Source organism: Ambystoma mexicanum, chromosome 8 (assembly GCF_040938575.1).
Source record: "Ambystoma mexicanum isolate Mex_15411 chromosome 8, UKY_AmexF1_1, whole genome shotgun sequence".
NCBI classification, from domain to species: domain Eukaryota; kingdom Metazoa; phylum Chordata; class Amphibia; order Caudata; family Ambystomatidae; genus Ambystoma; species Ambystoma mexicanum.
In genome coordinates this window covers 1618723854-1618749980 of record NC_090929.1, presented here as the reverse complement: position 1 = coordinate 1618749980, position 26127 = coordinate 1618723854, and the positions used below count along the sequence as shown (strand labels likewise).

At 43.3% G+C, this 26127-nt stretch overlaps 1 protein-coding gene across 1 annotated transcript in view; it reads left to right on the top strand.

Moving 5' to 3' along the window:
* Window positions 1-7400, top strand: part of ABLIM1 (actin binding LIM protein 1) — a 1283500-nt gene extending 1276100 nt beyond the window's left edge. The window contains exons 22-23 of the mRNA XM_069611893.1: window positions 2055-2135; window positions 6411-7400. Coding sequence (XP_069467994.1) covers window positions 2055-2135; window positions 6411-6524 — 195 coding nt within the window. The 3' untranslated portion in view covers window positions 6525-7400. The remainder of the gene's footprint in view (window positions 1-2054; window positions 2136-6410) is intronic.
* Window positions 7401-26127: the final 18727 nt, after the last annotated feature.

Genomic DNA, 26127 nt, shown 5'->3' with positions numbered 1-26127 from the left:
CAATACTCGGTCCGGTGCAATTTGCGCTGGATCACGAGTAGTGGTAAGGCTGTAATTCCCCATTTATTAAAGAGTTCTTAGGACTCTATAGGGATTTGCGGCGCTGTTGCCACCGGCGGTAATAGTGCAGGCGGTAATAGCGCCATAAACGGATGAAAACCGGCAGGAGGCTGGAGATTTACCTCCAAACTTTCCGCCCAACTCGAGATTGGATGGACCCTTAAATGTGGTGGTAATAGCATTATCACCGCATTTAAGGGCTACCGCCCAACTCGTGATGAGGCCCTTAGTCTCAGGCGTGCTACGTCCATATGGCACACACCAGTGTTCCGGAAGTCTCTCATTTTTTCTCTGTGCTTATTTACAGCGTTCAGATGGTTTTCCCCATTTTAGAAGACATAAAAGAAATTCCAAAATACTTTACTTGTAACACTCATTTGTCTTTTAACGCTAGCATGGTGGTCAACATTAGGTTGAAAACACTGCTTCTTCCCGCTGAATAATTTTATGAAGGATTTAGTAAAAAAATATAGTGACTATTGGAGCTGTTTCTCTATGATCTATTCTAACACTGCAGCCCAGGTGATGTCATTGTTATTATGAGATAATATAATGATAGTGATGTGTTATTATATAGCACTTTTGCCAAAGCACTTTACATAGAACATATTTACATACAATATCACCCAACCAAAGTTGGTACTCATTTATCGACCTCAGAAGAATTAAAGGCTGAAATGTCCTTGCTGGGATTTGAATCCGGGACCTGCAGATCACTGTCGCAAGCGCTCAACCCACTGAGCTTTCATACCTGCTAATGTAGTCTTTAGTTCTCACACTCACCTAAGTTGAGCTTCATCATTCAGAAGTTTATAAAAATTGCAATAAAAAGCATTTCTAATTCGATTTGTATGTATACATTCAACTGTCATCGTCATTCAGCTATAGGCGAAGGTTTTGAAACTGAAAGGAACGTTGCATATTTGAGTATTGAAAGCAACATTTCTTTAATTTATTTTATTCTGTATAGACAGAAAACCAACTTTAAAAATATTCATGACATCAACTACTACATAAAAAATCCATACAAACGTTTCATCACCGACATCAAAATTAATGCAAATCAGCATTTCCTTGGTAAAATACAGTGTCCATACAGATTCCTAGATTACAATTACAAGAATCGCTGCACACCAGCATTTTGAAGCTGATTTGTGCAAAACGTTGACTGGCATTTTCCCGAATATGCACAATTTTTTATTGCACAATGAATCAAGCAGTGGCATATTAAACATGTTGTATCTAGATGAACTGGATTGAAGAATATTGAAGTGTAAGGGTTTTTGCTTGGTGAAGTGTGTGCTAGACATCTCGTGCGATTAGGGGGTCCGGCCAGAGGGTCTGAACTAGCGGCACCGGGAACATATTGCAATGCATGGAATTGTTTATAACATGTGTGGAGTGCATGCCAGTAAATACCACGTGTGTGCTTTCCTGTGGTGGTTAGTGTAAACCCAAGATTCTCCAGGCAACTTCAATTTTCTAAAGAGCAAACCTTCACGAACCACCTCCTTGCCCACATGTCGTGAGTGCTAGACCCCGCCTCCCTTTTGGTGTTGGTGGATGCATTAGACCGAAAGCAAAGGAGCCGCCCTTTTTTTCTTCCCAGTATAATAGCTGTATTTATGTTGACTACTCACCCCATGAACTGTACATTGTGGCAACATAAGGGTAAGTCATGGCGAGTATGAGTCCCGCTTCAAGAGCCAATTGCTGTACTTTAGACGTGGTGCATTCCTCCCGCTGTAGTCTTGTGGGAACCAACGATAGATGCAAAATGGCTGCCATCGTGCCATCTGGCAACAGGCCTCAGAACCACACTTCAAAGGTGGGCACTTGGCTTATGGGAGTCGACCTCCTGAATTCCCTCCACCCTGGCAAAGCCCCTGCTCAGACCAGAAGGAAGGGCCCCTGCCTTCAGGGTGATCATTGGGGACGCCTCACCTGCAGCTAACCAGCTGATCACCTTCTCTGTGTCCTTGTATTGATTACAGATTTATCCGTACCAGCTGCTAATGGTCAGCAACAGGGGGCGCAACAAGCAACTTCGAGACGTGGACCGAACCAGGCTTGAGGTAAGAGAAACCAGCAGGGTGACACATCGAAATATCTTCATACAATTAAAATGTTCCCTTTTTTAATTCTTTGCAATTATTTTGTAGGGTACACTGTGCTAAACCCTTTAGACATTTAAATACCCCTTTAGGAATGTATGCGGTGTTGCTTTTTCCACCTCTCCTGTGTCCACTTCTAATGTTCAATATTTATCCCTAATCCTCACCACCCCAGTCTCGCGTGGTGGCCGTCGTTCCTGGAAATAATGTTAAAACTCAACCTGCGTTATGTTAAGCCATTTATAAAGCGCAAACTCTCACCCCAAGGGACATCAGGGCGCTAAGGCCAAACTCTACTGAGACAAAGAAAGGCGAAGACCAAACTCAGAAATTAGGCTGAAAAAAGCCAGGTTTTCACAACTTGCCTAAAGCTGAGATGGTCCTCAGTAAAACGAAGAGACGCGGGCAGAGAGTTCCACAACCGTGCAGCCGCAACAGAAATGTAGCACCCCCCCACACGATCGTGTCTAACACGTTGAACGAAAACCAAAACCTAAAGTGGTTGCCTCTTGTACGGAACAGAAGCGCAAAGATGCGCCAGCTGCCCCCCTTCAATGCATTAGCACCAGGAGCGTGCGCTAGGAGCGTGCTCCTGACACGAATGCTTTACAGGCTCCCAGCACTCAGGGGAGGTAGAGGGTAAGGTTTGCGAGTTTTGTGCATTTCAGTGCACATCCTATTTGTGGGTTCAGGATGTGCATTGAAATGCACAAAAAAAAAACCTCATTTATTCACTGTGCAAAGGGAGTGGAAAAGGGCATCTGAATGGGCGCATCTAAGAAACACACATCAGTTGCTCTTTGTGCATTTAGTTGCACCTTTTTTTGACACAAGCATTGCGATGCCTGAGTGCAGCTTATCACTTACACCAATAAAATGTCTTGAGAATCTGACCCACTGTATTCATGTTTCTTTTTTCTGCGATATCCTGAAAACCTGGAGTGGATCTGGTTTTCAAGGACTGGACTTGGAGAACCCACGTTGCATGCACACATTCGTGAGCCCCTTCTCGCAGCACTTTTCCCACATTTTGGAAGCCCTTTATGGACTGTCTCCAGTCTCCATGACTCTTTCTGGAAATGCAGCCTCCAGAACAGACCGAATACTCCAGATGAAGGCTGTACTATTCATGCATTCAATGATAACACAACCACTCGTTCCCTGCTGCTAAGACATGTCACAGTTTCCCAGCTTTGAGTTCCTCTTCTACAATGTGTGTGAAGCTGACTTCTGTGTTTGGGCCTTGAAGCAGCCTTTCCATATCCTTCCCTACTCATGCTAAGGGCAGTGTCTGCTCAGGGGAGGTTGTGCTGTGCCTGTTAACTGCCAGGAATTCTAGGGAACTTGAGCTCTCATTGACGACTGGGCTCCCCTCCAGGCCTGATCCAAATCAGATTCCTCTGCTCGCTTTCAGCTCCCACAATGCTAGACCAGGAAACCAGAATGAGGCTTGGAACACAAATTACAGAACAAAGGTGGGGATCGGTCAAAATCACCGTCACTGAAATTTACACCTTCCACAAAATACAACACTAGGCATGTGGAAAAGAGAGATTCAGGGTACAGTACCGGCTACCCTGCCAGTGATATCTATACGCATGTATACAAACTCTGTTTACAAAGAGCATGCAGTCATGCCACAGCTGTGAGGAGAAAAAGGTGCATTAAATATGTCATGTTAGATACAAAGCTTGGCTTGTCCAAGCTTTGTTGGCCATGGTCATCTCTGAATAGGGGTCATCTTCGTCTCCACTTTCTCCTTCTCGTCTCACATCGCAGACATCTCAAAAAAGTCCCCCCTTCTCAGAGGTATTCTATCCTTTCTCGCCTTCCCCCAGAGGCCAAACGTCCCCAGAGCCCTGGTCTTCTCTAGGCTGGACTGCTGCAACAGCCTCTTTCTCAACCTGCCCTCTTCTACCATCCGTCCTCTTCAACTCATCCAGAACAGAACCGCAAGACTTATCCTTCGCCTCAATCCCAGGGACTGCATCTCTCCAGTGATGAAAACCCTTCACTGGCTCCCCGTGGCACAGGGATTAAGTTCAAGATGCTTTGCATTGTCCACAAGGCTTTCTGGTGCCTGGGCCCACTCTATATGCCACCCTCTCTTCCTAAATACTCGCCTTCCCGAGCCCTCCGCTCGTCTTCTTCCAACTCTCTGTGGGTGAGCATCTTCTCCAAGCAAGGACTTGGGGGGAAATCTTTATCCTCTGCAGGTGCCTCCCTCTGGAACAGCCTCACTGTCTCTCTCTGTTTTGAGCCGGATCTCCTTAAATTCTGGAAACTCCTGAAGACTTTCCTCTTCGCCTCCTCCTTCTCTCTCCCTCTACCCTGCTAATCACATCTTTCTGTTCCCTCACTCTCTACTTCTTCCCAGTTTAGCTGACTGGTTGCCTGGTGAACCTTCAGAGCCTCACAGGTCCCAAGCTTTCCTCGCCAGTCTCCTGCACTTGCCCCAGCTCTTGCACTTGCCGCAGCACTACTGCACTTTGGTTACGACCCATGAGAGTGGCATCTCTCTGCACTTAACCCATGCTCTGACGGGACTGGGCACACTTGTCCATATTGCCCATCCCCCCAACGCACTTTCTTTTCTATTCACCTGCATGATCTAAATGTACCATGCCTAGTAAAATCGTTTTGTCTTGTCGTTCCTATGTTTTCCCCTCCTATGCACTTTGAAACACTTATGTATAAGTACATAATTAATGAACAATCAATCAATCAATCAATCAATGAGGACAATCACCAGCCAGTCGCACTGACAAGAACTCAAGTATATATGCTATCCAAATACCCTAAGGTCCTCCGAGGCTAGATAATTCAACCTGGGACTTCTGGGCATACCTATGGTATCCATCATCTGGTCTGACGTTATCTCTGAGCACTTTTCTAGACCAAAGAGTGCCTTCAAGGGCATCAAACAGTCTTCAGCTTTGGTTGAGTGGGCTGCAAACCGGCCTTCAATCAAGAACATGTTGAGTCCGGTAGAGGTTGAGCTTATCGAGCAAGTTGCTTTTATAAGGCAAATACCCTAGTATCAAGAACATGTTGAGACTGGTAGATGTTGAGCTTATCGAGCAAGTTGGTTTAATTAAGCAATATGACCCGAGCAGCGGGGGCATTAGCGACTCAGGTAATGCCCCGGGGCCCATAGTTATAGGGTCATATTGCTATTAGTACCCCGGCCCGCATTATATGCGTGACCGGGGCACTAAAAGCATTTTTTTTCTGTCCCGAAAAGCCGCGGCGTTTCGGGACAGAAAAAAAATAAATAAACGACCAAGAAAATGGCTGCCGGGAAAGGGAAAACGGGAGTCCGTTTTCTCTTTCCTTGGCGGCCTTCGGGAGCGGACGCGCTGGGAACACAAGTGTTCCCAGCGCGTCCGCTCCGGAAAAAAAAGAAGCAGAAGGTAAAGGTTGGGAGGGCGGGAGGGAGGGGAAGGGGAGAGAAAAAAAAAAGTACCTTTGTCCCTGCCAGGGGACGATTGAAGCCTCCAGCTGTGTGGAGGCGCGGAGTCTCCACACTGCTGGAGGCTGCCATCGTCCCCCACCAGGGACGCAGGAGCAAGAAGGTAAGTGGGGTGCGGTAGGGGGGAGGGAGGGAAGGAAAAAAAGCCAGAGTCCCCAGCTGGAGCCGGAGACAGCCTCTGAGCCGTGGGGAGGCTCTGAGCGGGGATGGCCCTGCTTCGAGCCTCCTCATTGGCTGAGGGGCTGCCACGCCCCCTCGCCGAGGACAAGGCAGCTGGAGTCCCGGCCGAGAATCGAAGGATTCTCGGCCATGTAAGGACCCGTCGAGAGCCAATCAGAATGCGTGTTGCATTCTGCTTGACTCTCGCCGGGTACTAATAAGGCACATACCCTAGTAGAGTTTATCAGAAGGAAATATGGGTTCCTGCAGAGGGAATTGGGATTGCTTAAGAGGTTGTTAAGTGCGTTCACTTTGCAAGAAAGCCAAGACTTATACATGCTGCTCTAATTATAAGGCAAATACCATGCTCTAATTTGCCAGCAGACGGAACCAGTCAAGGAGCAGGTATTTGAACGGTCCATCAGGTCAGCCTTATTCTGTAGGGAGAAGATCGGCTCTGTTCCACCATGAGGAAGACCCCGTTCTTTGCTCTTGAGAGCTAATAATTGGTGATGTTTAGTAGGCTTGCACTGTGATGTTTAGAGACATTTGGTGCCGCCCACACTGATCTTTTCTCTTTCTCCTCCTCTTCCCCCTTACTGCAGCGCCACCTGGCGCCAGAGGTGTTCCACGAGATATTTGGAATGACGATACAGGAATTCGACCGGCTACCTCTTTGGAGACGCAACGACATGAAGAAGAGAGCCATGCTCTTCTGAGACGACGAACCTGCCTTGCCAACTAGCAAACCCTTATAGGATAATGCCTCATACATCTATATGCGATCACAAATTCATCGTACATCAAGAGAGAACTTCTACAAGCGAAAATACTGTGTTACTCATCAACCACGAAAGGGAAAATCATAACCACGCCCATGCTAGTTAGGATGTGGAAAACACTTTGATGGGGTGGGGGTTCTCGGTGCAGACAATTGCGATCCCTAAAACCCCTGATTGTGGCTTTGAACATTTTCATTATGTTTTTCACCACCTGCAGTCCAGCGAGCCCCCCTTCTCATTGGCCCAGGACCCCAAGGACTGCGGCTCTGGGAGAGCCTGGAAGTGCCCTTAGAAGTGCCCGACAAAATGAAGTAGTTGCCGCCACGCCAAGAGAGAAATCTATATATATAGCGTCTAAAAATGTTTAAAAGAAATCTACAAAAGTGTAAAAATATATAACGCATAGCATCACCCCCCTTTTATTTTTGGAGACTCCTTTGCACAACTGTATTGTTGCATTTTAGTTTTCATTTCTGATTTTTTGTTTTTGTATTTTACTGCGCACACTGCCCAACAGGCGCCGGGTGTAGCTGCGGAATGTGTGGTTAACTCTGGGGTGGCCTACGCGTTGAGGCGCACACTGCGGGGAAACGTTAGGTGGTATGATCCATCTCAGACTAGTGGCGGCGGAGACATTCCCAACTTTGCACCCCGGAGAAGACGCTTGGCTTTACCGCTGCGTGATCTCGGAACGATAAGCTGCACGCATGTTTTAATTTTATTTTGTCCAAAAGTTCAGATCAGAACAGACTGTTTTCATCTGCATATTATCAGAGCTCTTTAAAGATTAAATGCCATGTTATTTTTTGGGAATCAGTGTTGTACGTTTTTTGTCCTTTTCTGAATTTCTGTAAATCATTTTTGCGTGATCCTGGCAGAGGTGTAGCCAGGATTGTCTAACAAGTGGGGCCTGAAGTTAATGTAGTTGGGCGCACTGCAGTAACATTAACATCTGTAAATGCCCACATATCGCTACTGAGTGGACATTTACAGAGTTTAGGTGGGCGTTGCCCGCTCAGGCCCTACCCTGTCTACGCTTGGTGAGGTTCTCCTTGGAGGGGAAAACCATTACGCTGGAGCGATCTAAAGTATTACTTTCCTTGTCATCCACTGGAGCAAAAAGCTAGAGACTGTACAGTAAGGGGGGGGGGAGGAATGCAAAGGAAAAAAATGCAGTATTTTGCATCCGACCCTACATTAAACCTATGATCATGGCAGGGACGATTCACAGATAATTTACAACAGGGATGCAATATTTTCATTTGTATTTGAATTCTGGGATATTATTTGCAATCAGAAATGACTTACAGTAACACATTTATAGAGGTTGGAGGCACTCCCCAGAAGGGCGCCTGTAGAATAGTGTAAGGATGAGAACAAGTGGTGAGCCAGTTTATGAGGGTGTGAGCAAAGCGGGACATAGACAAAACAACATATGCATATATATATATATATATACATATATATATATATATATATATATATATATATATATATATATATATATACACATATGAGAGTAGGAAAGTTCATTTGAGCCAAGTCACACATTCCACAAATTACCAAGCTGCCATCTCTGGAAGTTCACCTCCAGCTCCGAGCCACAACAGCAAGGCATTGTGGGTATGCAAATGAGCTCAAATGCAAACCTCTTTCTCCAGGAAATTGTCATTGTCTAAGAGGGCAGTGCTATTTTATACATAGCTCAATTAACACAAGACCGATATTTCCAAGGCTGCCAGGACAACCATATACCTGGTTTCACCCTTATTAGGGATCATCAGTGCATTATAGTCCTGATAGCCTTGTGCCTGGAGCATTTGGCCATGAAATGTGTGACTTGGCTCAAATGGACTTTCATACTATCACTATACACACACACACACACACACACACACATATATATATATATATATATATATATGTATATATATATATATATAATCCAGTTTGCTTGTACCGTGTTAGCCAAGGAAAAAATAATACATGTTGATCCCAAAAAAGGTAACAGGATGACACCTTAGTTAGGCTAAGGAAGGCAATTATCTGCAAGCGTTTATAATCTGCAGACCGCCTCAACAGGGATAGGAGGGATGAGTCTGTTGGACTTCAGAAGGCACCCCCAGGCATCCCAGCCTGCAGGATGTGAATGCCACACTACATACTATGTGCAGGCAGGCAAGAGAACGGAACACTGCTGGGCTGCTCTGAGAGCGGCAAGTAGGGACGGGGCAGTGTCAGTCATGGCATGTGCAAACCTACCGAAGGCTGGTATGTTTAAGGCAGAGCCAGTTGCTTCCTATTGCCCACCGTGCCCATCTGTGTTTAAGCTTGGGACAGGAAACACAGTCAGTCGCATGTTGGACCATTGGATTTAGAAAATGAATCTGGCTGCTGGTCACATTTCCAGTGTTGTCTTGATTGTTGTGCCCTGGGGGGTGGGAAGGGTTGAGGGGGGCATCATTTAATCAGTTCATTGATGGCGGAATAATGATCTGTGACTTGGCATACACTTTTCTTTGGCTGCAGCCTAGTGATTGCATCACCTAGAGTTGTTAAGGAATAATGTGAGCTTGCCATGGGGTGTGAATGCTTACCTCTTTCAATGGGTGTACGTGACATATTCTAAAATCAATTGTGTTTGTCTAGCTACGTGCCGTCTCCAAGCGCTATAAAGTGCCTATATTGTTAACATTACTATTTCAGACAATGGACCTAATTGTGAGTGTGCCGGTCCGGTATCAACGGTGCCGGTAAGCCTACTGGCACTGTTGTTACTGGACCAGGACACATCGAGTCTGCGGGCAGGTGCTGTGCCGCCTGCCAGGTCTGACCTGGTGGGCGGGATGGCACCCGCCTGCAGACTTTCACGGAAGCACCGGCACCATTCATGAATGGTGCCGGTGCTTCCATCATCCCCATTCCCATTGAGTCCTATCGGACTCAAATGGGAATGGGTATTAACACATTTCCGGCGCCTGACTTCCACGAACACCGGGGTCGTAATCCCCCAGTGTTTCTGTGAAGCCAGGAGCCGGGAAAAAATCACGAGTCTGGCTGCAGCCTTCCGGTTTTACCGGCACGGCTACTGCCGGACTTGTAATGAGGACCTCTGAGCCGATACTAATCAAATTAGAAGGTGTGGGAGTTAGGCATATCTGCATGCGAGGGAAGATATCAATGATATCAAGAGGACCTGTCTTTAACATTACAATTCCTGGAGGCCACCCACTCATGCAAGCACCAAACCTGATGTCAATGATGCCAGGGTGGTTGTGGAGAGCCCGATTCGAGGGCTTTGCGGAGACTTCTGAAGGACCACACTGTTGGATGCTCAAACTCTTGGCACGATGCCAGCTGGTCTTTAGTGTAAGACTGGATTCGACCCTGGAACCATGCTAGCGACAGCAAGTGCAGGAGGTGTTCAGTCTCCCGTTAGTCCTACGGCGCCCAAAGATTGCTGCCCACCAGAAGCGATTGACCATTGGACATCTACCAAGAAGCCACCCAAGGTTGTGCATTCAAGCCATGTGTTCTGTCCCAGATGACACTGGCAAGATGGGCCCAGGGTGAACATGCCCAATTCCACTGCCTCCCTGTGGGGCGAGGAAGACATCACAGCAAGGGTCATCTTGTACTAGATGGAAGAGCTGCATGCGGTGCAACAGCCCTTTCCTTGTAAACCTAGCCAACCTTCAATCAGCCCATTGAAGCGGGCAGTCATACGATGCCCGCAAAGAGTAGGGTCTTAATCCCTCACCTGGCTCGATGGTTCCAGATGAACGGAACACCCGAGGCAAAACCAAGCGCTTCATAACTCAACCCACGCGACTGAGAATGATAAGGGAGGAGTGGGTGAACACCAGAAACACAAAACACACCAGTACGCAAATAAAAATCATACATGACGTGGCTGAGCAGCAGAACACAATGTGCCCATTTAAATAAAGGGCCAATCCGGGAAGCCACTGTGGAGACATTATCGTGCTAACTAGTGCCATTATCCACCGATGTCTGAGAAAGTCAATCGTTTGCCATTTGATTACGATTTCACAAAACATTCCATTCTAGCAGATTGTATTTGTGAGCAATATTCATAACTGTTGGCTTCAGGTAATGCTTGTTGATCAGATCCTGTATGGAGAATTGGACAGAATGCTACTTTATAAAACTGCTGTTTTGCAGTATCTTGCACCGATGATTAATATGACCACGTGACTTGCTAAACTGGTTCACTCCAGTGGATAAAAAGTAACAGTTGACGGGATAAGCGAGGTTGGCACGATGGGAGGGGCAGAGGGAGCTTCTTGGCGGCAAGCATCGAAAAGGGACATGTCACATGATAGGCATGCATCAAAGATAGACTAATAAAGGGATACTTTCAATATGCTTGTACGGTGAGGGGGCTCCTTTCACTGAAAGGTTTAGAATGTCATTTTCAGATGTTCTGATGCTTAGTTTGGAATCAGTCACCTGACTAGTGACCTATACATTTGGGAGACCTCAAGGGTGGGGTTATGTTGTTGCGGTCAGTTCTCATTAGATGAAGATGTCTTTTGTCTTTGTCTTGCAAGACAAATAGAGATGTCTCTCGGTTGTCACCACCGTACATTGATGTGTGAGTTTGGTTTCTCTGACAATCCTGGTGCCGCGACTTGGACCCGTCGCACTCTGTGAGAACAGCGATGACCTGTGATGAACTGTTTCCTTGCGAACGCTTCCAGTGCGCTTAAAGAGAGGTAAGGAGTGCTACTTGAAGAAACTCCAACTGGAAAATGGTGCTTTCATGTAGCCGCTTAGGGGAGCCAAGAGTTTCTTGAGTGATGGGTACGATGCAGGCTTGCTGCTTTTCTTGGTATTCTGGTTCATTTGGAATGGTCTGGTTTGGTCAATCGACTAGTAAGTTCTGGTCCGGTTAATTGGTGTTTACTATAAGAAATAGAAATATGGTCAGTATCTGTGTTGTGTAATGACATAGTGTTGCATGTGTAGACATATATGTAAACAATACAATGCAAACTGTATTAACAGTAAGTAACAGGACTAATAAGACATCAGGAACAAGCCCAAGTTAACTAGGGATAGATGAGACATGTGAACGATTAGTGACCCTTCCTTCTAGGACCACTCGGCAGAGTCTCAGATCATTTGTTTCAGCTGCCCTCTCAGGGCCGCAAAGGAGGTGGAGTCAGTGTATGTGTGGAGCGGTAGCGCAAATGGCATGCTTAATGAAAGGAACTAAAACTAGAGTCAGTCATGGGCACTGGACAGTCTAAGCAGGTCTGTATACCACCTAACAGGACACCTGTTAAACCAGGCATGCTAGTGCCACTTGCAAGTACATTGAGTTCTGGCACCATCTGACGCGGGGGTATAGACATATTCAACTCCCACTGGAAGGCACTTGCCAGCGAGTATGGCTAGCCAGCTTAAATCACACAGTAGAGTCGAAAAAAAGGAAATCGGCCATAGGCGGTGAGAAGCTTACGTCACATGGTATGAGAAAGCATCCGAAAGACAGAATGGGCCTCATTACGACCCTGACGGTACGGGGTAAACAGGGCCATAAAAGGTGCCAGCGGCATTTACCCCGTACCGCCTCATTACGAGGTCCCCTCGCGGGACCCAGGAAGCAACGCCTGGTCTAACCAGGCATGCTTACCGGGTCCCGCGAGGGGAAGAGGGAGCAAACAACGGGCCAACTCGTAATGGCCCGTTGTTTGCTCCCTCTCCCATTCCCATTCAGCCCTATGGGGAAGGACACGATTTCGCCGGCAGCCATGCCACCACTAGCGGCATGGCTACCGCCAAACTCGTAATGAGGGCCAATGTATTTGAAGGGTTCAAATGAAAATTTGAGGGACCGAGTCAGCAGCCTGAGAAATAAGGGCTACCGTGAGGGGACGAGCGGCCACAGCCTGCACTATTCTATGAATAATGAAGGAACTGTGGAGGATATAATAGATTCTTTCCTAAAGTTATATACACCGGCTTTATGTGGGATGTGCCAAAGCAGCCACACCACAACTGTAGTTCTAACCACTCCATTATAGCAGTGGTAGGACAACCTCAGGAACCTATAGTTCAGTAGCCACAGAACTCTAAAATGGCCGCCCACACTTTTTGACGGATATCTATAAACATACAACACAGAGCCTTGACAGTGCAGTGCATACATGAAACATTCATAAAAAGGCAGACATACAGACAAACGTGCTGTTTTCGGTTCAATCAAATTTAAATAAATTAATCCCGGAACCATTCAGTAAATTAATGAATTTGTATTAATGTATATAAAATATTTTCAATTTATATTTTCAATGACAGCAACACACCATATATACAAGAACTAACAGAACAATTACATTAATGTTGTTCACAACATGGTCACACAGCGCAATCTTTGTACACAATAGCTCAACATATTTCAATCCCTTCATTAGTGCAGGAAATTCCTCCTGCTTAAAATCAGACTTGATGGTGTGCAAAAATGACCTTTTTTTTCTCGAAATTCGCGGATCATTATTTGAAAAACGATGTGACCAAAATGGAATCATATCTCAAGGACACAAAAGAGGTTATTAAATGTTATGAACATCATCCCTATGATATCAATAATCAGTTTCTAATAACTCTAGATATCGGCTCATTATATACTAATATACCTCAACAAGAAACCATCGAAACCCTTGAAGAAATATTGTTGACACGAATAGATAACGACCCGGTACCCACATCATTCATCCTTTGGTGCATAGAAGTTGCCTTAACAAAGAACTTTTTTGAATTCAAAGGCCAATTCTACCAACAAGTGGAAGGAACGGCCATGGGCCATGGGAGCCACTATGGCCGCCAGTGTAGCGAATTTATACATTGAATTTTTCGAATAAAAGCATATCTATGATAACAATCCATTTGAAAATCATCTTAAATCCTGGGCAAGATACATAGACGATATTTTAGTCATATGGACAGGCACAGAAGAAGAGGCTAAGAGTTTTGTAATTTGGCTGAATCAACAAAATCGACATCTACAATTCACCATGACCATTAAAAGAGAGGAAATTAACTTCTTAGATCTAACTATATTCCATCACCAAGGCACTCTATTAGTCAGACCATACCATAACACCACCGATAAAAATTCTCTCCTATATTATCATAACCATCAAGTAAAACACTTAAAGATAATTTGCCCTATGAACAATTTTTATGGCTCAAAAGGAATAGAAGCACTAAAGAAGCCTATGAAGAAGAAGCAGGTACCCTCGCCAAAGTTAAGAGACAGACAATACCCTAAAAAACTAATTAAAAAGGCAGCGAAAAGAGCATATAATAATAACCGAGAAGCCCTGCTCGAGGAAAAGGCTAAAAAAGAAACAGACACAAGAATAGTGAGTGTCAATACATTTACCAACTTAAGCCTATGCATCACTAATATAGTGCAAAAAGAATGGAAAATCTTTGAACAATCTTCCAACAAACTACCCTGTCCACTCTTTGCCTATCGAAAATCCACGATTATAGGCAACAGGGTGAGTAGCAGCAAATTCAAAGGCAAAAAACCAGAGCCAGAAAATCTAACTAAAACCTGGGGATTGAATCCGGTGTCTGGCCACTATCCATGTGGACTTTGTTCAGTGTGCAAATACACTAAGAAATCTAAAGAAATTGAAATAGGTTTACCTACACCCTGGAAACAATTACAATTTACTAACTGCAATTCCGAGTCCGTTGTCTACATGATAACTTGTCCGTGCGGTCTAAATTACATAGGAAAAACTATTCGAAAAATCAAAACTCGAATCATAGAACACAGGATTTGTATACGAAACAAAACCCTCCTAGCACCCATGGTGAAAAATTTTCTGAATATAATCATTCAAGCGAAGACTTGAAATGGACAGTGCTGCTAACCTAAACTAAAAACATTTATTAGAAAAAGAACAGAGACTTATCTTTCAAACTAAAAGCGACCAAAGAGGGCCAAACGAAGCCACTGAATGGCATAAAATCTAATTATAAGCAATGAACCTATAGGTTTTGCTAGGAGGCTAGTATAAGGTAGACCGCGATACCATAGATAGTATTATACACACTTAGGCTAACCCTATAACATAACTAATAACTTGCCCATCTTTAAATAGCCACACATTAGAGTGGTCTTCGTGACCTACATATAGCCTATATATCATAATATTACATTAACACAGTCGTGATACTTTCCCATATATACATCTATGATAAGTCCGACTCAAGAGATATTTAACATTTGATTGCATTTACCTAAATAACCTAAAAAGAAACTATACCGATGAAGCACTACGTGAGAGTCAAACTATTGCCACAATTAATCGCTAATAAAATGAGATAAAGCATTTATGAATTCAGCACAAACGGCAATTCCGCTACCTTGCGGATCACGTAGAAAATTAGTAAAAACTAAAAACGGACTTTCAATACCTTATAACTATACCCATCCAGGATGGCTACTGCCACTTGGATCACAACAACACGCAGCCCTGTTTGTGGAAGTAGCCGTGGAACACGAGCGAACGAACAATACCCAGGTAAATTCTCGCTCCCCTAGATACTCAAAATTAATTTTTTTGAGCGGTTTGAATCTACGTGTTTTTGCCGCATACTTGATTTAACTAATCATAACATATTCGGAACAGCGTATCTTTAATTATAAAACACACGGCCTGATTTAGGTTTAAATATAAATACAACCCGGGGTAGAACCATGAGCACGGGAGAAACTTTTTAATGAGGTATTCTCCTATTCCCTCTAGTGCCACATATTCATGTATCTGCACTGATTGCTACTACAGCAACAAACTGAAGGAAAAAACGAAAGAATACACTTCAGGGAATACCACCGTCCAGTCAAGTGTTTTCGCGTGTAAGGCAAGCCCATTTGCAGCGCCAATACTGACGACTTTTGCCTTTTCCAATAGTAATATAGTTACTGGTCTTAAGTATTATCTATAAGTGGAATAAATGAACCCCTCCTTGTGGTTTATTACAGGCACAACTTGGTGTCTCATGTCTTTAATGACATACGATTCAACACTCTGAAAATTCCTTAGAGTCTCTACCCATATGGACTACCTCCATAAGGATATAGAATTCATAATCACGTGGTAAGCTACTACTGATTTATCTCATGCACTGCATTGCTCGAGCCTAACCTTCATGCTAATATGCCAACTAAATTATGCAAATATATTTTGCAGGTCGTTTTGAAACTTATCCTTGAGTCCACTACAGACCAAGAGGATTAACCCCTGCTTTATTCAGGAATATTCCTCCAAAACAACTACTCGTTTTGACAAGACTAGGTAATTAATTAACCTAGTATTGTCTTATAAAATCAAATTACTATAGACATTCATAGCTTAATGTCTTCTTTTGTCTATTTTGCCCCATATCAACAGCTACAGAAATAATACCCAAGTGTGTTATTTAACACTGCCAACAGGAACAACTATCAAATGATATATGTATTTATAACATTTCCTGCTGCTATTGTTCTTTGCTGTTTTTCACAGTTTTTTACTGTAACCATTTAGATACAGTGACACCACACCTGAAGAAAGTTCTGATAATAATCAGAGAACTGAAACATGTCGAGTTTTCCTTAACTAGTTTAACATCTACTAGTTAGATTAATTAACCACCCCCCAAGAGGGCACTATAGATCAGGGCAAGGTAGCATCTGTCTCCTGCAGAGATCAGAAAACCAACGTCTAGTCAAATAGATATTTGCTATCAGATTGCATTTAAACCTATATGTCACAACTAAATTGTTTGTTTTTAGACAGTACATACATGTTTTACTATGTGAAGTGATTAGGATTTACCCACCGCTTTATTTAAATTTGAAGTGTGTTTTTTCAAAGAAATTGAATATTAAAGATGATTAATTATGTACATTCCACAGCATTGATTTAATGTATACTGACTGTAGACTGCTTGATATGAGCTAACTACCTCCTACGTCTAAAATATTGCCCCACCCGATAAAAGGTAGAGCTACTACTTAAGTAGTAACATTGGGGTTCCCCCTTTCTTGTGTATTGGTGCAAAAATTACCAACTGTCAATGACAGAAGACCAGAGATAGGGAAATAAGAAGAATATATTTAGAAAAGAGGTATGCACTAACTAATTCAATTAAAATGAAAAAATACATATTTTCTCACTTACCTCAAACTATGCGGTATGTTATTGTGAGAGTTCTGATTATTCACATCCAAATGTAGTCCCATTAAGTAGATCCGCAGCTGCAAGGGATCAAAATACATTGGGTATAGATAGTATGACATGTGCCCACTCCCCAAATGTTTGAAAATAACAAGCAGTGTATACAATCTTGGGGGAGACTCTGGTTTAGTGGAGAAAATGCATAAACAAAAAAGAAAAAAGTATATTGTTGAAAAAACTATATTGGATGTCTTTATAGATAACTGGATAAGGAAATTGGGCAAAATAAAAAATACCTTATTTGGGTAACATATGACTATGAGGACTACAATGAATCGAATCCTACCCAGAATCCCCCGCAGCTGCTTCTGTTGTCATAACAGGATGGCAAGAAACTACAGAGAAAAGAGTACTGGCTTTTCTGCAGCCCAGCGGTCCTGGTTGCATCATGTAGTCGTCAAGAGACTTATTGCTGAGGCGCCATATTTGAAGGGAAGTCCACAAACAGAATGTTCAAGGTGTGTCCCATGGAAACTGAAGGAGGCCATGTGTAAGGAACTACATCCAATGTTAATCAATGGCGTATATGGGCGAGAACAAGTACAATATTCAGCCGTGCTGAATGTGACATATTCATATTATATACGACCTGTTCTGATAAAGTTGTTATCGCTCCTTGTGTAAATACAGGTTCGACTTGTAACCATGCCAATACGTAACTGACGAGAGCATTAAAAAATGCACACAAGGAGCCATAGCCACGATAAAACTTAATTGAGTCCAATCAAATGATATCTGGTTTTGAAATCTAGCCTTTGGTCCAAAATTAATAATCCTCTTTCAATGTCTATAACCCCATCTAATGGCATGTCGAGTGGACCGATCGTAGTTGATGTCTTTGTGGCCAGTGGTTAGGAAGTGTTGGACTAGTGGAGCCATCATTGTCTTGTATCTGATACAGTTTCGATGTTCCCTGATCCGGATCTAGCCACATTGGCATGCGATGATGTAGACAACTTGACTAGTGTTGCATTAGGTGGCGGTAGACCCCATAGTTCAGTGATCATTGGATTTTTCAAAGGTTTTGGAGATCTGAGATCTGTATGAACAAGATGCTCTCCTATTTCAGCACTCCGCTTAAATGCAAACATTGGCTTGAGTAAATTAGGTCTTTCCCTGGAATTATCAAGTGTTTCAAAATAATTGTCTTCATTTGGTTTGAGAGGTTCGAGTATCTGCTAACACATGCCACATGTTCAGATTCAGTAACTTTTTTTGACTGTTCTTAGAATGATGATTCTTGATTGTTATTAACTGCCCACTTACGACCCCTGCGTATCAATTCTTTAAGGTAGTGTCTACTACTCAGGTTTTGGTTCTAGAGCAGAAGCATGTTCCTCAAGAGTGTTGTTTCTGTGTAGCCAAAAGAACTGGCAAATTATCCATCAGACTATGAGGCTGTGATAACTTAAGAGAGAATGGACATTGTTTTCAGAGTAGATCACAATATCTAAAAATGCAGCTGATTTTGTATCCATTTGACTCCTGGAATGGAATCAAGGGTTTGTTTGTGTTTAGTCAATCAATGAATAACTGAGCTTCCTGGAGTGACCCTTCCAGATGATCAGGACATCATCGATGTATCGTTTCCAAATGTGTATAGTCTGGAAGAATGTGAGCGTTAGAGCCCTTTTGGAAGCACGCATGCAATGGGTTGCAGAATAAAATGACGCCAAATAATCGTACCAACTCTGAAAGATGGCCGAGTGTTTTATCGTTTAATATCAATTCTCTAAAACGGACATCAACAGACTTTGCACAAGCATTCTCGAAGCATTTCATAAAAAATCACACTAACATAAGTGACGTCATACTAGTTAGCAAATAAGAAACACCTACGGGGGTTGTGATAGGTTAAAGGGGAACATCTGAGTATACTTTTCTGTAAGGGCTTGGGTTGTGATTGGACATCTACTGTCAGGTGGACCACTTATGCTCACCTCTAGTGCAAGTCATTCTCATCATCATTAAGTACACAGTATACTATTGGCTCTCAAAATATAAGGCCCTTTGTTATATGGCCCTCTACAATTGGTTGGCATGCTTGTGCCAGTCTGGAACATTCGGTTCACTAGCAGTACGTAAGCTCATACTCCAGGTGCCAGTAGGTGGACTTGACTTTACCTCCCCACACAATTAGCCCAATGTTCCATCATCCATGCCTTCTGCCATGAATATTGTCTTTGAACTTGGCCTTGCAGTGTATTTTCGTGTTTGGAAATAGAAGAGAGTGTGGGAATGCGCTATCATAGTTCTGGGACCTTGACTCACGTGACAGCAGATCACAATTTGGCCCATTTTGCAGCATTGAATTGTCTTGAATGAATAAAACTTGGCACTCATGGGCCCACATTAGGACTCTGGTGGTAAACCATGGTGTTATTAGCACCATGGTCAATGCCGGAGTCCGCCATGGAGAAAGGGGGAATTACCACCCCATTCCAAGGTTGGCGGGCCGGTAATTCCCCCTTCCTCCATGGCCCTTCCCTATTCCCATTTTTGTCCCATAGGGCTCAATGGGAATGGGGAAGGTGCTAATTACGGTACCGCAAATTGCGGTACCGTAATTAGAACCAAGGTCCCTTTGCGGGTCCCTACTTTAACGGCTGGTAAAACCAGCCGTTAAGGTCGGGTCCCGCAAAGGGACCTCGTAATTAGGCGCTAGGTGTTTAACGGCACCGCAGCCTTTTACGGCGCCGTTAAACACTTAGCGCCTTGGTCATAATGAGGCCCACAGTGTTCTTTCTTTGCACCTTAACAAGTGATGATTCAGCATCTCAGGTTGACTGCCTTCAGGAATAGATAACCAGTCTTGGCTGCTTCAGCCTTGTCACCAGGCCAGGCAGCCCTTCTCGATTCTTCCACGTTCTTGAGTAATTATTTGCTGCGACACAGCTTTCGGTCCTTCTACATGGGTTTGAACTTACTATATTTGTGGCACTGATGTCCAGTTTTTATACAATGGCGGCTCTGCTTGCAGTCTATTCACCACGTATAGCCAGCTACAATGATCACTTAATCTGCTTGAGCTGCTGCAGCTGTACATTTATTGAACGACTTGCATTTTCTGCAGTGCTCTTCACACGTGCAATCTTCTTTCCGCATATGAATGTTCACTCAATTCATTATTTCGTCATAATGTTCTATAAGGTCCGTGTATCTTCTTCGGCCTATGTTCTCAGCGCGCAACGCTGAGCTCTTGTGACGTCAACAGCTCCCCTTTCTCTCATTTTCATATCCCTTCAGGGAGCTCCTCCATTCGATTGTCCTCTCTTCGGGAATACATTTGATACGGCTTTCTCAATGAATATCTTTACTCGAATATTCACCACAGAATAGTCACAACTGCTGGTGTCAAGCATGGCACGATTTCAGGCTCCCAGCATATAGGTAGTAGGGGGGCGGGACTTCCTGCAGAGGCATGTAGCTGCTCCTCTACAAATGGATTTCCTACATAGCACAGGAAGCTTTTCTCAAACATTTCTATGTACAAATTGAGCACACTTGGGACCTCCTTGTAGCCATTTGTTAGAATAGCTGTTTTTCAAAACGAAATACATTATTTGTATTGATTGAATGATTGATATGTTATTTATAATGCGCCAGCACACAAGTGTTTCAAGGTATCCAGTGAAATTGTCGAATGCACATTTTCGAATGCCATTTTGGCGAAAACAGATTTTGCGAAAAAAATAATTCCTAATGTGTTTTTTTTTATTTTATGTTTTTTTTTGGTTTAGTTAGTAAACAAAAAGTGTAAATAAAAGAAAACAGGGGGTGGGGGAACCCCCCAAATAAAAACATAAAATAAAAAAAAACATTTGAATTTTTTTTTTCTCCAGCATATTTGTGTCAAGAAAAAGGCATTTGAAAATGTGACATTCGAAAAAGTCACTATAAACCGTGTTTCAAGGCGCAACCAGGCAAGGAGGAGGAAAACAGGGCAGAACAAGACAAATGATCCTACAAGGCCTAGTGTCATTCAGAGTGCGCAAGTGCACAGATAAGAAGTGCAGGGGAGTGAAAGGGTGAGAAGTGCACCCAGTGGAGCAGTGCCCTGGGTTAAGTGCAGGAAGGCAGGGCCTCCAAGTGGGAACATGCCCAGGAAGTGCAAGGAAGTCCAGGTGGCGGTACAGGAGGGCCCGGAGGCAAGTGCTAGGGACTGGCAGGGGGGTACGGGCAGGTTTCCTATCTGAGTCAGAGGAGCACCAAGCAGCCTGTCAACATAACAGCAGGAGGAAGGGAGGGATAGCAGAGGGAAGGCAGAGAGAAAAGAAATGTGTAAGTTGTAAACACCACATAAGAAATTAATGTATTTTAATACTCAAATTCCCATGATACTTTAATGTTGTTAATGTTAATGTTAAAGGTATTTGCACAGCGTTCCGTCACCAACGGAATTGGTCCCAAGGGCTCAGGTGAATCTGTAAACGAGAAGGCGGGGTGGGTTAGTATCTTGAAGATGGAGTAGGATCGTGAGAAAGGTTGTGTCCTGTTGGCAGCTTCAGTTCATTTTTCACCATGCGCTGAGCTTGGGTGCGAGTATCGGATCAATGTCAGTCCTCGTGTGCTGTTGGTGCGGCTTATGTGTTGTTTGTTTGTTGTTATGGTGTGGTGAAGTGCATGCGGCTTTCTGTGTAGTAGGTGGTTGTGTGGGGTTTTGTGTGAGTTAAGTATGCAGACATTTGAGCTTTTTGGTTAGTGGGTTATATGTCTTGCAACTAACATTCACAATTTGGCTCAATGCCTATATTTGAGAGTCCTGTATATTGGGAGAGAGGCCTAGGTTTCACAATACAGTAGGTTTCACCATACGTAACCAAATGGCGTGACACAATGTAAATGGCTTCATTTTGTGGGATACACCTATACAATGATTCAATATCACAAGTAATCAAAACATTGCTTCAATTTCTAAATGGCAAACTTTCACTCAGGTTGATTATATGATTTGGGTCTGAGCTAATCTCAGGTATATGTTTCTTCAAAAAGAAGTCCACAAACTTGGACAAACGTTCCAGAATTGATCCTATCCGGCAGACTATGAGTCTCCCAGTAGGATTGGATAGGCTCTTATGGATTTTTGGGATAAAAATAGATGTCCTTGAAGGTGGTTGGGTAACTAGGCTGCCTCCGGTTTGGGTAGCCAGCCTCGAGTAGCTTCCTCTTGGACACGTGTGGAAATGATAGTGTCTAAAACCTTGGTATCATCGTTGGCTAAAGGTAAGTAACTTGATACATCACTAAGTATTCTCTTACATTCAGCTACATAATCAGTTATATTTCACAGATACCTATTACTTCCGCATTTACGACTGTCCTTACTAGAAAAGCCACATTTTACCCCTAAGACGCAATTACTTTTCAAGTGTTGCATAGACAGGTACCAGGTAGTGGCGTAGCACACCATTTAGGGGCCCCCTTTCAAGCCATGCTGAGGTTGCATCACCTCCAAGCTCGGCAACAAATAACAGGTCGCGCCACACTCCGGCGGGCTTGGACCACAACGCTTGCGTAATAAGCATGATGATCATGCGGCTGCAGGGGCACGCCATGGAGAAGCTAGAAGAAATATATAAATGTGTGTTTTAATCAAACCTTACATCTTACACCTAACATAGAAACAAGGGGGCTGTGTCTGGCCCCGGGGCACCCAGATGTACCAGCAAACTCTGTGTGTGGCCAGTACTATTACGCAAAATAATGATATAATAAGAAAGTGTGTTCATTCTGGCTCTGCCAGTTTCCCCATACACAAACATTTTCTTGTTGGCTTTGCCCTAAATTCTATTAAAAATGTCCTGCCACAGGAATAAAGCATGTCATTGACGGCTATACACATGCCTGCCTAACTCCTGCATCACCATGCAAGGATACTCTTCAAGTGGACTTTGCCCTCAACGCCACTAAAACATGCAATGCAACAGTAAAGATGCATCTCCTTGTTTGGCTGCACAAAAGCCTCCACCCACCATGTAAGAACACACATTATAGTGGTTTTGCCCCACATGTGAGTAACAAATGCCAGACCATGGACAATGTACATTCTGCCTGCTAAATTGTCCTGTAAACCCCCACCCCAAACCCCCCTCCATGTAATAACATTCATCAAGTTAGCTTTTCCCCAAAATGCCAGTAAAACATGTAAGAAAAAATCCATGTTCCAATGCCCCTTGCCCGGGCGCCAAGCTGGCACACTCACACATACATAGCCATTCACCCACCAGTCGCACACCCAGTGGTGGCTGGTGATTTTTTTAATTGAAGGGGCATAAACATTTCCCACAAATATACCAGAGTTACTGAGCGTAGAAAGGGAGCCAAAACCATCCAAAGGGGATTTGTGGGTGTCCAGAGCGTTTGCAATTGTTTTTACAGGGTAACATCAATCCAACCATCCAATACATGCAAGTCGCCAACAGACCACAGGAACATTAATGCTTAAACTAATGTAATGCTTTGCTATTAGAATGCCACAATAAGAAAACATGTTCAACTGGCTGCACAATGTAGGCCAGTCTAGGCACGTAATAAACATATTAGAGTAAAACATGTCATGCCATAGTAAGACATACCTAGACTGTTTGCACCAACGTCTAAGCATGTAATAACACCTATCATGGTTATTTTATCACAGATGCCCAGAAAAATATACAATATCACAATAAGAAATGACTAGACTGGCTACACCCAAATGCCAGTCTAGACAGGTAATTACACATTCAAGGACTGCTTTATCAGAGATGCCCAGTAAAAAAAAGTCAAGCCACAGTAAGTAATGCCGCACTTACTGCACCAAAATGGTAGTCTAGCCACATACTAACACTTAAGATGCTTACTTGAATATAGATGCCTGAGAAAATATGCACAGTAAGAAATGTCTAGTCTGGCTGCACCCGAATGCCAGTCTAGATAGGTAATAACACTTCCCATGCTTACTTTGTTATAGAAGCCCAGTAAAAAATGTCATGGCACAGTATGACGTGCCTAGACTAATGAGACATATTATTCCTGCTTTATCACCTGATTTATCATGGATGTCCATTATTATTTAGTTCATAAACCCCGCCCCACCACCCACATGTCCCCTCTCCCTCCCACCCCATGCCCAAACTACCAAATTCAGCTCCCAGACCCAGAATTACCTCCAAGTCTCTCTTCGTCCTCCCAGTGCTTAGGTATGAGGCACCTTGCCTCATGCATAAGTACTGGGATGAGCAAGTGTTTGACTAGGAGTAATGAAGAATACTGGTAACTAAGCCAGGCATTACCTCCATATCCTCCTACTTATCCCAGTATATATGTATAAGGCAAGGTGCTTCATACACAGGTACATGACGAGGAAGAATAGGGCTAGGAGTAATAAAGACTAGTGGTAAGTAATTCAGGCATTAAGCACAAGCAGACACACACTTGAAAGCCATTCACATGTCCACCCATTCACCATACACTCACAGCCAGCAACCCATACATTTACATGTGCACCCATTCACTATACATGCACACCCAGCCACCCATATATTATCTGCTCACTCATTCACACTAATTACATAATATACATAAACACACTTTCATGCAGGAACACACATTTACCCAAAATACATTTGCTTACATTTTAAAATCTGTTGGTCAGAGGAATGAGGTCTCCAGCTCCCTGTTCCAGGCAGTAGTAACACTGGTTCCTGTCATGTGTAGAGGAGCCGGAGGATGCTATGTAATGCAGCGGGAACCCTTTAACTTCAAAAAGCAATACCTTCTTTTTGAAATTGATCTGACTTTATAAAGAAATATTTTTGCTATGGGACCGAACCATAACAGAAATAATTTCTTTCTGATGTCAGAGTTACTTGGAAAAAAAAAACATTTATTTTTTAAGTCTGAGGTCCCCGCCCCTAGGAACTGTGGCAGTGGGGCCCCTGGCACTGCAGGCTCCACTCTAGGGCGATGGTACCAGGGGAAAGTGGTTAAACATATAATACAATATATTCACACTGTGTCCTGACAGTACAAGCCATTCAACTAATGATGAAAAAACCTGAGATAAGAAAACTGTGCAAGGAAGCTCAACAAAGGCAGAAATTAGAAATTCAAACAATACGAGGTACACAACGTCTCGAACAAATAGGGAATCTATATGGATGTCATGCCTATATGAGCAAGATGACTTTCCTTAAGTTAAAGACATGGATGTCATGTAATATGAGCAGTATGGCATTCCTTAAGTTAAAGACATGGATGTAATGTAATATGAGCAAGATGACTTTCCTTAAGTTAAAGACATGGATGTCATGTAATATGAGCAAGATGACTTTCCTTAAGTTAAAGACATGGATGTCATGTAATATGAGCAGTATGGCATTCCTTAAGTTAAAGACATGGATGTAATGTAATATGAGCAAGATGACTTTCCTTAAGTTAAAGACATGGATGTCATGTAATATGAGCAGTATGGCATTCCTTAAGTTAAAGACATGGATGTAATGTAATATGAGCAAGATGACTTTCCTTAAGTTAAAGACATGGATGTCATGTTCTATGAATGAGCAAGGTGACTTTCCTCAGGATAAGATATGGATGTCATTTAATATGAACAGTATGACTTTCCTTAAGTTAAAGACATGGATGTCATGTAATATGAGCAAGGTGACTTTCCTTAAGTTAAAGACATGGATGTCATGTTCTATGAATGAGCAAGGTGACTTTCCTTAGGATAAGATATGGATGTCATTTAATATGAACAGTATGACTTTCCTTACGTTAAAGACATGGATGTCATGTAATATGAGCAAGGTGACTTTCCTTAAGTTAAAGACATGGATGTCATGTTCTATGAATGAGCAAGGTGACTTTCCTTAGGATAAGATATGGATGTCATTTAATATGAACAGTATGACTTTCCTTACGTTAAAGACATGGATGTCATGTAATATGAGCAGTGTGAGTTTCCTTAAGTTAAAGACATAAATGTCATTTAATATGAGCAGAATGACTCCCCTCACCCCCTCCTCCCTTTCTTGTCTTTTTCTCCCTCTACCCCTGCAGCACTGTCTGAAATGTCATCAGGCCTAGTACGATAGTTGCTTGTTTTGTTCTTCTCCCGCGCCCTGCTCACCCCTTACCTCTTGTTAAAATCCAGCCCATCCAAAATTGCCGTCAGACCTAGTAAGGTAGCCGCTAGTTTGTCTCATTCTCCTTCCAACCCCTCTCTTCTCCTATTACTGTCAAAGCTCTTACTCTATCAGAAATGTCTCCCAGCCTGTATGATAGCAGCT